General features: G+C 39.3%; 1 protein-coding gene across 2 annotated transcripts in view; it reads right to left on the bottom strand.

The window, feature by feature from the left end:
* The window catches only part of CCDC171 (coiled-coil domain containing 171), a 155,176-nt gene that overhangs the window by 29,486 nt on the left and 111,602 nt on the right, over positions 1–14,088 (bottom strand). For both annotated transcript variants that reach the window (XM_017732890.1, XM_017732891.1), the window contains exon 22: positions 13,449–13,580. In XM_017732890.1, coding sequence (XP_017588379.1) covers positions 13,449–13,580 — 132 coding nt within the window. The remainder of the gene's footprint in view (positions 1–13,448; positions 13,581–14,088) is intronic.

The following is a 14,088-nucleotide window of genomic DNA, read 5'->3' as shown; positions in this document are numbered from 1 at the left end:
TAGGAAACCCTGGCTGAGCTTTCAGGGAGCAGCAGCCTGCTAGGCAGAGTCCAGTAGTTACAACAGGCTCGGGGCCACCCCGGGGGCCCCCTGGGGCCACCCCGCAGACTCCCCGGACTGGAGGGAAGGGAAAGGATGCAGTGAGGCAAGGGGGAGGGAAGGGAAAAAACAAAAAAATACCCCCAACACAACCTTTTTCCAGCTAGCCGGAATAAAAAAAAACAAAGAGTAACCCAGCGCTCCCAGCACACTCCCTGCCGAACAGTGCCGAGACCCTTGGTACCCCGAGCTGTTGGGCCTTGCCGTTCAACCAACCTGCACCCGGGTCCCGCGGCCCCGGCCCTGCCCCCCGGGTCCATCTTAAAGACACGGTGTCCTTGGGCATCGAGCAGGTGGTTAAGGAATAAAATAACCCTATAATATCATCCCAGGACAGATGGACAGGTATCCTCCCTCCATTCTGCCTAAACTCAGCTGCTAATGAGATAACTAATTTGCTTCATACATCCTTAAACTTTAGCAACATTAAAAAAAAAAAAAAAACAAACCAACCCAACAACATGCAAATGCCTAGATTTTCAAAAAGACTTACTTTCAATATTTAATTTATGCTATGAAAATGTTTTATTAGAAGTTCCAGTGACAGCAGCTTTTGTTCCAAAATATAAGCAGGAAATTTAAAGAACACAGTAAACCTAATATTGACCCTCACAATGAGCACACACATTAGCATCCCTCTTTCCAGAGCAAATGTCTGACAGAAGTGGCATCATCACTGAGCTTGACAATTCGCTGTCCTTAAAGGTTAGTATTAGATAAATAATTTTTTTTTTTTCACAAAGTTTGCTTTTAACCACCATAATCTGAGGAAGATCAAATAAAATGATCCCTATCATCTCTGAATATTTAGTTCTATAACAATGGATTTACAGCTGAAGAAAACTCTTGTTGGGAAAAAGTGATTGTGTTTGTCTGCCTTTTTGGCATTTATCATATGAGAGATTAGCTCAGCTCAGAAAGGTATAAATCCCAACCAACACAAGCTAAAAATTGGTGGATAAGTGATGCTCCACTATACTGAAGTCTGGCCTCTTCTGTGCAAGAGGTCAACAAGCTAAGTGAGAACCTGGAACAACAGGTTGAAAGTGTTGAGTAACACATCTGGTCGAGATAGCTGAACAGGCAAGCTTCAGATTGAGATGTAAACTGAGCTCTGGGTGGGAGCCTGAGACAAGAGGTTGTGAACTGCCAAATTTTAGGATAACAAGGGGCATGAAGATGGATGACAGCAGCCAGCTGAATGGACAATGACAGGCACATCAGGAGCTGGGAATTGCCAGCCTTTTGGATAACAAAGGACATGAAGACTGGTGACACCATCTAGGTGGATGGATACAGAAAGTGGGTACAGAAGCTGAAGACTCAGGAGGAAGGGCAAGACTTCCATGTGGGGAGACTGAGGGTATAAAAGATCTGGGGTTCCTTTGCTGGGGTCCTGCTCAGAGGCACCAGCTCAAGCTGTTTCTCTGTTACTGTGCCATGAATAAATGGCTTTATGGGCTGAGACATCTGAGACACTGCTATGGGAAACCTGGGGTCAAACCTGTAAGGAAACCTGGTCTGACTGCAGGTGAGTGTGGGCTGTGTAAGGAGTCAAGCAGGGCACCCATCAGCTCACTGGAGTCACCAACTGTGAAGGGGCTTCACTACCAGCAGTGAAAGTCTCTGACATTGGGAATGTCACTGCCAGAGAGTCTCATGGATGGCCAGACTGGGAAGTTTCCTTAACAAAAGAGAAGAAGACACTAACTTTTCTGATGGCAAAGCTCTGGTTGTCCTCATTCAGACTAACAATTCAAAGATGTGTTTCTACCAGATGAGCCTTTTAGATAATGTTTCAGAAGATGCTACTTTCTGCTTTGTCTTCAGCAAATGCACCAAGTGCCTTTCCAGTAAATGGGAACTTACAGTAAGATTGCAGAATGTGATTCAGATTATTAGGTTGGGAGCATGGCAAGTAAGGTCCTTTCCCTGGTCTGGTCAACAGTCAACAATCAGATCCAATTCCTTAGAAGCATAAGAGATAAAGTGACATTCTGAATTCTGTTTATAGAACTGGATGCTTATAAGCAACCATGAAAGGAGAAAACCAAGGAGGATAGGGACTGGTGAGATGAGTTTGTCTAAAATGCATAAAGTATTCTTCACTAATAGGATCAGAACATCCCATATCATGGGGTGTTGTAATGAGACTGAGAAAGCCCTTTCTAATCTTTTTACTGAATGTGGTAATGACTGCAGGTATCACAGTATCATGTACTTGAGCGGTGACCTTAATGGTGGATCAACAAAAGCAGCTGGTTCTTATCCATGAATCCTAACTGAAAAACCTAACTTAAGTTACGCCATCATAACTTAAAAACACCCAAGAGAGTAGCATTTTTCAAACGCCCTCTGATGTTGTTACTATTTCCTTTATCCATTTTTCAGAGCTGGACCACAACTTGCAGTTAGGTAATTTATGAGTAATTGTGCCTATGAATGTTGGTAACAGAGAAATCACTTCCATAGCTCAAAAACTCTAAAAACTAGAGATGATTTCTACTGTTCTCACCTTCTTGTAGTTCAGCAATGAGGAAAGCAACCTGAAAGAAACTTCTGATGGAGTGTCCAAGAATTAAAGTGATTATGACAGTCAATGAGAAAACATGACTAGTATAAAGAAGGTAAACTGGGAATATTTATTAACATTAACATATTAACATTAAATTAAATAATAGAAGCCATTTTCAAAACAAACCTAATAAACAGTTTTTCAGAAAGTGTGTTGTTAAGTTGCAGAAGTCCTTTCCACAAGTCATGTGAAAATTCTTACCTTTATGTGGGCTCAAAGAGCAATGGGACAATAAATGGGTGCTGAACACAAATATAAATTTTTTTCAGAAGATCTGTTGATTTGTTAAAGTCTATCTGTTAATCTGTTTAAAAATGGTGAAGGCTGGGGAGACATTTTTGCACTGTTTCTTATACTCTGGAGTTTCTTTTGTCATTTTCCCTGCCCAAGCTGTTTTTAAGCAGGGACAATCAGTTTACTGCTATTCTATGTGCCCTCTAGGCATTAAATGTTTATTCAGTCCCACAGTCTATTTCCCAAAGGAGTAAAATTTGCAACAAGTCTCATGTGGAATAAAGGCAGAAAAAATCAGGCATCTAGGATAGTGACCTTTGCCAAGGTACAGGCAAACATCACGTTTTGACATGTAGGGGAATCTCTGCTCAAACCCCAGTCCTGTGGTCTTTGCAGCATGTGTAAAAACTTGGGAATTTAAATCTCAACTTGTAATCTTTCACTCACACAATATTAATCCAAGACCAAAAGTATTCAAGATTGGAAAACTGGCTAGAGGGAAAGTCTGGCACTATACACTGTGGCAATGGCAGGAGGCTTTGCTCTCTGATCTCTCCCTTTAGTATTTGTCAATTAAGATGAATCAGGAAGAGGAGGATCCACCAATGGGTGCTGGTACTAAAGAACACAAAATCTGCCTCTTAACAGAGAGAAATCAGAACTAAAAACAGGCATTAAATGTACAACATAAGTTTGCCCGCACAGGTGGAAGAGATTACTCTTCCCTCCTGATCTTTAGTTTGGAACTGCTCTTTTATCAAAAAAGATCATGACGTTGAAGCAATCCAGAGGGATCTCAAGTTCTATCAAAGTTCCAGGAAGATAAACAAATTTTTATCATTCCATGGATATTATGTTCTTAAAAGCCATAAAAAATCCAATCCTTTGCACGTAAACTTGCCAACATGCAGGCTGTGTATCCTTATTATTCAGGTTTACACAACAGTTCCACATTCATCCTATTTCCATTAATTAGAGCACCCTCCAGCTGTCTCCATTCTCTCCTCACCCCCTAATTTCTTACCACCTTTTTGCATCTAACAGGGAGAGATCAAAAATGAGAGACCATAATGAAGGGAGAGCTCTAAAATACTATCATGAAATTGGGTACTGCAATGGACAAGTACTGAGTGCCCTACTTAAAGCATATTAGTCCTGGAACCCCTATAGCAAAGATTTTATGAATCCCAAGAATTTGTCCTTTTCACAGTCCAATATAATGTTGGAATTTGTGATCCTAGGATACTAGCAACATATGTCACTAGACAAGCAATCAAGTCAGTTAATGAAAAATCAAGATGACAGCTTCAAAATAGCTTGCTAAGATTCCTGCAAAATAACAATATAAAAAATAAAATTTGCAGTTAATAACATATGTGCATTTATAAGCCAAAATTTATATAACCCTTTCCACAAAAAAAAATCCAAAAAACCCACTAACAACAAAACACCACCAAAAAAACCCAACAAACCCCCCACCAAAATTAATTAGTGACAAATTGTTAGAATCTGGTAAAACAAAACAGTTTAACTTTTAATCCATTCAAAACTTATCCTTTTCGAATTTCAATAGCATTTGGGATGCTATCCCAGTCTATTTCTTCAATACATGGAAAGTGTGGAAATAAGAGAACAGCCTGTTTTTTATGCCTAGTTTTATATTCTGAAAGGTTTACCGTATTTTTCTTAATCCTTAAGTTGCATATTCATTGCTATATTTTTGTCTAACTGCTGTCACTTATATTGTCATGCAGAAGGGCAAATCAGGGTCAGTTTATGTAAGCAGCATCAATCTGAAAAATCTTCATCAGTCTTTATTTCAAGGCATTATGCAAAGAAAGCTTGACATTAAGAGAGCTTTAACTGACATCAAATGAAATCAATCAGCAAATCACTAAGCCATAATAAAGTCGCTCAAATTGTTGATAACCCTTCCTCTTCCAGGTCTTTAACTACAAGGCCCAACAAAATGCAATATCTGGGCAGAAACGTCTCCCTTGATTCCATTACAAAATTCTTGTACTAATGTAGTGCAATATTTAATTATTTTTTCTTACTCTGTAAGCAGTTGATAAAAATAACAGGGAGACATATGTTTTATAATAATGGACTACTAAGCAGTTAAGCAAAAAAAAAAGACTAAACAAAGTTTCAGCATTTGAAGGGGTTTTTTTTAAAATATAATTAAGAATAGAAAATAGTCTGATTCTGTGTCTGCTACTTAAACATTTGTGTAATAAAGTCTACTGCTTTATTAACTTCTATTGCTTACACTCACTTGCTCAGCATTTTTTCTTAGTTTTTGAAATTAAAAGAACCAGTACAAAAAATTTAAGACTCCAGACAATTCCTAATCTTTCCTGGTATTCACTTCATGAATTTAATTTGTAATCCACATGATTACCAACAATTGAACATCTAACACTTCTTAATGGACTTGTCTGTGTTACAATGGTACACACTGCTCACTCTCTAAAAAAATGCAGTCACAAATTTACACAGTTGTTATCTGTTAAAACTACTCCTTTTCTGAAGATACAGCGCACAGATAAACCCATGCAGTTCTGAAAGACGGGATTTCTGAAGTAAAAAAAATTGCCTAACAAGGTGCTGTGAAAACTATATTTGATATCTTTTGTGATTAAATGATGCTTTGTTATTGCAATTAACTATTAGGAGTCCACCCTTATTCACTGACGCAGCTTTGGATACATATTGAGATCACCATGACTCTAGAGTAATTTTTCTCATGAAAGAATAGTGAGTGGCAAACAAGAAAGATACTTCCTGCTATAAGATGCAGCAGCCTGGTAACCAAGTGAAACAAAAAATCCCAGGATTACAAGCAGAAGCAAAACTAAGTAAATAAACTTAGTGAATTAAGATTGTATTTTACACAGTTCTTAAAGAGCTTCCTTGCATATTAGCACAGGTAATTCCTTAAACATCGCCCACATGCAACAGATATAAATGTATGAAAAGGTCTAAGTGGATAAAGATGGGTAGTTACATGATTACTTGATAGGGCCAAAAAAGAAAACTTTCCATTGAGAAAGGTTACTGAAAGGTTAAATGATTATACACTAGCTTTGGCATTCAAGATAATCAAGACAATCATCATCTTAGCTGAGAAGATTTACAAAACTAATAGTGCTTATGAAAGGAGCTGGACAAGAGTTAGTAGTGTCACAGGCACAAAGAGAGCTTTCAGTAATTGGTGATTGCAGACACTGACTTTGATATTTATGGTCCATAAGGCCAAGACTTAGCATGGCTGGAGTGCAAGAGTGTCCCAGTTAACTACAACACCCTCTGAGAAGGTTCTTCATATAACCTGTCCTAATTTAGTAGCATGAAGAAAGGCAAGTGAAGAAATTAAAAAGTGCAAGGGTGGCTAAGAAAGTGAGGTTTTCCCAAAGAGGAGAGCAAGGAAAAGACTGCTAACAAATGCTGTGAAGAGGAAAGGAAGTTGAGCAGTTAAGTGGCAGAAAGGAGAAGGAGTAAATTCAAATTATAGAAAGCAAATTTCCAACATCACTGGCATTTACAAGATGTCTTGCTTTTTAAAGTTTTAAACAATATTTTCCTAATGTACATTAATCTTATGTTTTAAAGTAATTACAGTCGAATTATGCTAAAATGGCTTCTAAATATTTAGCAGCATGATACAACATTATCTGGAGACATGACTCCAGACACCAGCTGAACACTTTCAAGAAGATTAAATTAGAGTTCTCCATTTTGCAACTCCTCAGTCTGGTTATTCAGACTTTACTCAGTTGTCAGTTATTGCTTAAGTCCTATACCTACTTTATATTAGATAAATTAAAATGTGCAAAAGGTCAGGGTTGCAAGAGGTGTTGCCCCACTCTAATGCTTTTGAAACATTTACTTATTTATGAGTATTTCAACCCAAACTGAAAGTGTAAATTAGCAGTAGAGTAATAAAGAATCATTCTTCTCTTTAAACAGTATATTTTAGATAGGCTTGTGGTCAGTCCAGGAGAACCACATTTTGACACTAGATAAGAAATTAGTCCTTTTGGAGAGGAGGAGAAGAAATTAGTCCTTTTGGAGGTGGGAGGGCAGCCCAGCTGCTGTTGATAGAAGCTGCTGAACACCCAGACAGTGAAGATCCAGTTTTACCTGACAAAAACCAGCAATCTGATTCTAGAGGAGGCAGCATTCTGGCCTCTATAATACCACTGATAGCTCCTTCTCTGGTGAAACAGTGTAAGTAAAAATAAAACACTACAAGAGTGTGCATGTTGCACCTTTAAGACTCTCTAAAAAACATTTCTTTTTTCTGAAGTATTAAGAGAGAAAAATATTTTTTTTCTTTTAGCAGCCATTTTAGTAAAAGAAAAAAGCTTTAAAACAGAAGTACAAGATTTAAAATACTAATAACACAGTTTTTAAGCAGCTGCTCTACGATTAGTTCATCTCATTAAGTTCTCATACCAGAACTGATTTATGTTTGAAAGACAAGCCCTATGCAGAGGATAAAATCTAATGACGGAATTATAATATTACCTTTGAAATCACTTGCTTCCTCAATTTGGTAAGAACTTTTTTATTGACAAGCAAACACAGAAATGAGGAAGTGTTTATTATTTTGAGGAAAATTATCAGCAGAACTATGCATATCTTTCACCAAATCTATCAAGCAAATCTAAAATTAATAAACACGTGAAAATAAATACAAATTAGGAAGCTCCTAAAACTACATTTATGTTTGTCCAATTAATTACAAAAAATGGACCTACAGCACAATTAGATAATGCATGGCTAAATCATGCATGAATGCATAAATGGTAAGTACCTACTTCTTTGTAAATTTATAATGATTATATGCTAACACTGAAGATACGTCAGTACTTGACTATACCTCCAAACACCTAAGAACGGCAAAGAAGTACATATAAATACCATGTGGACTTCCGAAACCTGCATGAACAGATGGATACATGCTGAAGACAGAGGGAGCAAGACGGGGCAGGTGGGAGGGAGAGGCAGAAGAACAGTGGGGACAGAAAGACTGATTCAGAGCAACCAAGACAGAGTGGGAAAGAGGCACAGGAAGCTGAAGAGAGAGCAAGACCCAGGCAGAATAGCAGGCAGAGATTGACTGAAGGAAAGCTCAAGAGTGTGGAGGCATGCAGTGAGAGGGAAAGCAAGAGCACCAGAGAGCTGGTGTGCATGGTTGGTGTGCACACAGCAGCAAGTACACACCCATGAGGGCATGTGTGCAGCGGAGAGTGTGCAGAGAGGACACATGGACAGGCAGCAGAGCATGAGAGTCTGGGGCAGAGAGAGACAAAAATGGAGGCAGAGACAGGCAAGACAAAGTGAAAACTTAACCATCTCAAACCCACCTGGAGGAATCACAGAATCATTACTGTTGGAAAAGACCTCCAAGATCATCAACCCTTAACCGAACACCACGACACCAACAAACCATAGCACTAAGTGCCACATACAATTGTTCCTTGAACACTTCCAGGGATGGTGACTCCAACATCTTCCTGGTAAGTCCATTCCAATGCCTTACCATCTTTCTGATGTCCAACATGAAACTCCCCTGGCACAGTTTGAGCCCTATGTCCTCTTGTCCTGTTGCTAGTTGCTTGGGAGAAGAGATTGACTACAACCTGACTACAACCTCCTTTCAGGTAGCTGTAGAGAGCAATGAGGTGTTCGTGGAGGTTAGGGTTTTTCTTTTTTTATCTTTCTCTCAGGGAATTTTCTCCCACCGTAACAACGATACCTGGGAGACAAAGGATGTGGCTGGGAGGAGGGCGAAGGGTGCCGTTTGCTGCCATCTCTTGGCTGAAGGGCGTTCCCATGGGAAGTGCAGAGATACTGTGACATTCTGGCTGGGGGCTGAGGGGCTGGGCTCACCCCTCGCTCTCTCTCTCTCTCCTGGGATCGGAGTGGGACAGGTGCGGGTTTTGGGGTGGACTGTTGCTGCCCAGAGGATTTGCTGCCACTGTGGAGTTTTTGTCCTGCACTGCTTTCTCCTTACTGTGGGTGAGCATTTGCTCGTAAGAGCAGCTGTTGAACTGGGACTTTCCAACACCCAGCCTCACTGGGAGGGGACCTGACCCCCGATCCCTTCCCGGAGGGAGCGTCTCCTGGCTGCTTGCAGCAGCAGCCCCACCGTGCCTCTGTCACTGCTCCAGGGTTTCTTTGCTACACTGTAACTCACACCCCCTGCCTGCCCTGATTCCTTGGGGTTCCAGCTACAGCTGCCGAGTTTCTGATACATCTCATCTACCACTCTGGGACTTTGCTCATCCCTGCCTTCCCAGCTTGCTACTCTGAGGTCCCTGCTACAGTTCCTTTTGCTATCCAGAGGGGGCACCAGGATTGGCTACCCCTGTGAGTTTGTAAAGGAAGCCCCTTCTCCACCCCTTTCTGATGGCTGTGTCCGCCATTGTCCATGTGGAGAAAGAACTCCAGACTCGTGACACAGCATCCCCTGCAGCCGAGGGGGAGTCATTGCACCTGCCCTGCCTGGCTGGGAGCCTACCAGCACCCCTGTTGGCTGTGACCATAACTACAGCAAAGGGGAAATTGCTTAAAGAGCGGGAAGAGACTGTTTATTGGGTTTTCTGGTTTATTCTTTCTCTTGTTTGTTGTCACTGCCATTGTTGTTTGTTTGCCTTGCTGTCCATATACATACTAGTAGAGAATTGTTGTTCCTTTTCCCGTATCTTTGCCTGAAAGTCCCATCATTTCAAAGTTATAACAATTTGGAGGGAAGGGGGTCACATTTTCCATTCCAAGGGAGGTTCCCGCCTTCCTTGGCAGACACCTGTCCTTTAAACTAGGACATGTGTTCCCCGAGCCTCCTTTTCCCCAAGCTGAACAACCGCAGCTCCTTCAGCTGCTCCCCACAGGACTTGTGCTCCAGACCCTTCACCAGCTCTGTTGCCCTTCTCTGGACATCTTCCAGCACTTCAATGTCTGTCCTGTACTGAGTGAGGGAGGGGCCACAATTCAACACAGGATTTGAGGTCTGACCTCACCAGTGCTGAATACCGGGGGACAATCCCTGCCCTGGTCCTGCTGACCACACTATTGCTGATCCAGGCCAGGATGCCACTGGCCTTCTTGGCCATCTGGGCACAGCTGGCCTGTGTTAAGCTGCTGTCGACCAGCACTCCCAGATCCTTTTCTTGTTCCTTTTCTTGTTCCTTTTGTGTGTTCAACTAGTATCTGGAGTCATGTCTTCAGGTAGGTTGGATCATGCTGATAAATGTTTAGAAGCCGTTTTAGCATAAATCAACTATAATTCCTTTAAAACATAACATTAACGTATGTGTCTGAGGTACCTAAATTTGCTTAAAGAAGTTTCTTTCATACCAGTTTCTATCCTTCTGCATCTACCTCTCCAAACAGAAGAAACATACAGTGATAATATACTGGTGCTTAATTATTTATACATAAACATTTTAATCTCATCTGATTTATTTGGGGGCTTTATGAACTGTCTTTAGGTAGAAATGTTTGGCATAGTATCAATTACATATTTGATGTAGAAGTACTTGAGACAATTCAGAATTAGTGTCCTGAATGCCCACTTTTTCTGTGAGCCAAAAAAAACTATTTCAGAAGAGAGTGTTAAGATTATTAAGTAACCTTAACCTTGTTCTAAAGATGTAACACAATTGAATTTTGTATTTTATAAAGAGCTGATAACCTTTACTGGTTAATTTAAATAGTCATCTGCCAAGCAAGGCTACTAGGATTGGCAATACCATGTCATTTTAGTTGCCTTTTTAACTCTGTATCCTATATTCATAGGAGGCTTCATATATGGTTCCAATTTTTGTCTCCAGTAGGAACATTCCAGCATGGCCAGAACAGCACACCATAAATCCTGTGTTCATTGTGTTTCAGGTGCTTGAAAACAATACTATAATGTTCCACTTTCTAACTTAAGTAGCAAACGGCACAGCTTTGTGACTTAACATTCTTTACAGCAATTAAATATCAGGTGAGACTGTTTCAAAGCTATAGCAATCTAATTTTAACCTTAGAAATATTGCACCTTTTCCATTACCTATCCAGCTGAAGTGACATTTTCAAACTACTATAATAATTCTGCTGCAGTCCTCAAGAATTTAACAAATGCCTACAAATTAAGTCATACTTTCACTACTTGCATGGGGCTTTAGAAGATGCTCAGTACAAGGATATTCTTGTTGCATAACTTAACATTTCAACCTACTACATAACCTTGCAATTTAGGAGCTATTTCATAAAGTGCAGGCTTTGGAGAAGATATACAGAATGGTGTGTCCAAGTATTTAATTTCATTACCTAAAGGTATAAGCTGGAGCATACAATTCTTTAAAAGATGCATACCACTTCCCTATGATGAAGAAGTGATACGCTCGGACCAATGAATATATAATTAATTACTGATTTCAGCCACCTACTACAAACTGGATGCATGAATAATAAAAATAGAACAATGTCATCTTCTGTCAGTACTCACCAGTTCTGATAGCCAGTGCTTCATCCCTATCACACTGCCTAATTTAAGATCTTAATTTTTCATGCAATTTAAAAAAATATACCATCAAATACCAATAAATTTAGACTTGGGAGAAAAATCCTGATGTCTAACCCTTGCAGATAATACGGTCTTTAACGGAGTTGTACTTATCACAGACTAACTATAGCAGGTCTAGAGAACATGTATGCAAACAATTCCACTGGTTTTAAAGAGAAGTGTCCATAAAGTGATTACTCACTGTTTACCTTGTTCAAGATTACCAGATTGCTCTTAATGTAGTTTTGCATGAAATTAAAATCAATTAGCTGACTCCCAGATATGAAAGGAAAATTTTACAAGAAAATCTCTACAGTGTGCTTAGAAAGTTATCAAAAAAGCACTATGTAACTAGGGAGAGGGAGAGAAGGGGAAGGAAAAGAAGGGAAAGGAAAAAGGATAAAGGGAAGAAGAAAAGGAACTTTACAGTGATACAAACTGAACCATTGGAGCTGTTTGTGTACGCACAGAGTAACCAAGTGTAACTGAAGCTGTCAGGTAAATAAAAAGTAGGTTTACATCACTGCACTATCAGTGCAGCACATACATTACTATGTGCTAGCTATAGCACAAATAAGTACTCTGTACAAATGTGAAATGCAACTTTTTATACTACTGTTTCTTGTAATCTTCTTAGAAATAAAGATGAAATAGGCTGCCTTGGAAATGCTTCTGCAATCCTTGGAAGGTCAAAAAAGAATGGAAGTTGGGATGAGACAAAAGAACAGAAGCAGATATCACCAAACAGGCTCCTGAATTAGAAAAGTAATATTTAAAAGCCGGTGATTTCCATGACAGCTTCTTTGAAAAAAGATGCACCTGTGGAGCTTTTCATGCAGCTTTAAAAGTGATCATCACTGTATGGAGAGGCATTTCCAACCTACCCTCTGCCAGAGATGTGCAGCTGTGCTTACTAAGGTGCATGAGAATCTCACAGTGTTACATATTACTACTTTATTATGGAAACATGATAATACACACATAATTTAAATCTTTTTCATATTGAAAGACATGCATGCAAAAGGGCAACAGTGAGAAATTTCCAGTTTAGAATCTGCCTTTCTTGAATGTTTGGTTTTGCAACTATATACTGCGTGTAGAACAGAAAATCTACAATCAATTTAAAAAGGTTACTATGAAAAAGTATACATATTATACAATATTTGCATTGTCTAACATCCTTGCACTTTACTTGACTACCTTTACTCTCACTGATTCAGATAGAAGACCACAATGAAAGAAGAATGTACTCACTCTTCCTTTTGTTCTCTCATTGGGAAAACAAAATATTCTGCTTTTAACAAAAATGTATTCTGCACAGCTATAAAGACTAAGGCATAGTTTGTATAGAAGAAGACATAACAAACTTAAAAACAATAAGGAGGCATTGCACAGAATCCATTTTCAGAGCTGAAAATATGTACATTTTCAGTTAATTTCTTTTCCCCAGTTTCCTCCTGATGAAGTTAGTATTTTGAAACATACAAGTATTTAAAAAGTATTTAAACAAAATAGCTTCTATACTAAAGTATTCCAAATAGCAGTTTCTTTCAAATTGTGAGTGCTAAAAATCATTGTTAGTTCTAAAACTGAAATATGAAAGAATCTGGTACTGACCAAGTAGCAGCATAAAAATCTTGTCCTTTTTTTCCCCCATTTTTAATTTCTATTTATCTTGCGTAAATTAAGCAGAGGAAAAGGGGATAGGATAGGGTGATATTAATTTTCAAATACAGAATTTGTGTTTTTCCATGGTCATATCTCTGTCAGTTATTTAACATTATACCTGCAAAATTAAAAGTTCACATCATCTCTGAAATACCACGTCCAATGGTTTATATGAAAATTATTTCTTTTTCAACTGTTGACTGCAATAGTTTTGAAGCATTTTGTTCTCCAAACATTCAGAGTGGTCTAGCTTCTTGTTCTCAGTTGCAAAAAATGAAAACAAGAAACAGGATTATTTTATACTCCAACCTGAAATGCTGCAGCTTCTGGCCTGCCCTTCAGCCTTTCCTCTGAAAAGGTCTCCAGGTGCAGTTTGGGTAGCTCCAGGGTGAAGTCATTCGTGGCTGCTGCAGTACACGGCAGCAAGGCCTGATCTCTGACCTAAAGGGAAAAAAACAGCATCAATGGTAATTCCCCTTCAGACACATTAACTGGGATGAACTGGGTCCCCTTGAGCCCACTGAGTGGACTTGCATTGATCGCTGGACCTGAAATCCATGAATAAATTTAGGACTAATTGATTTTTCGTTGCAAATAAATCTCTAATTCAGAGTGCTGGGAGAGAATGTTAAGAAGAAAAAGCATCTTCCCCTGGTCTGAAATGAGAAGAAAAGACACTAAGGGCTCTGTAGCCCAGCTGGCGTATACATTTCACAGATCTGTCGCCTGTAAAAACCTCATAAGAAAAGAAACAGTAATTGTACATCTAACGGAAACAAACATAAGCTGTGAAATTAAAAAGTTCATGTGATCACATCAATGAGAAGCTGGCATGTGGATTCTGTCTACTATGGTATCAGTCCTCCAGAATAAGGTTCATTTAGAAACAACTCAGTTAAAAGTCAGAATAAAATGAATAATCCACAAACAAAGCAAAATGAACTAACCT

The sequence above is a fragment of the Corvus brachyrhynchos genome, unplaced genomic scaffold (assembly GCF_000691975.1).
Source record: "Corvus brachyrhynchos isolate BGI_N302 unplaced genomic scaffold, ASM69197v1 scaffold194, whole genome shotgun sequence".
NCBI classification, from domain to species: domain Eukaryota; kingdom Metazoa; phylum Chordata; class Aves; order Passeriformes; family Corvidae; genus Corvus; species Corvus brachyrhynchos.
This window is presented reverse-complemented; position numbering and strand designations above follow the sequence as displayed.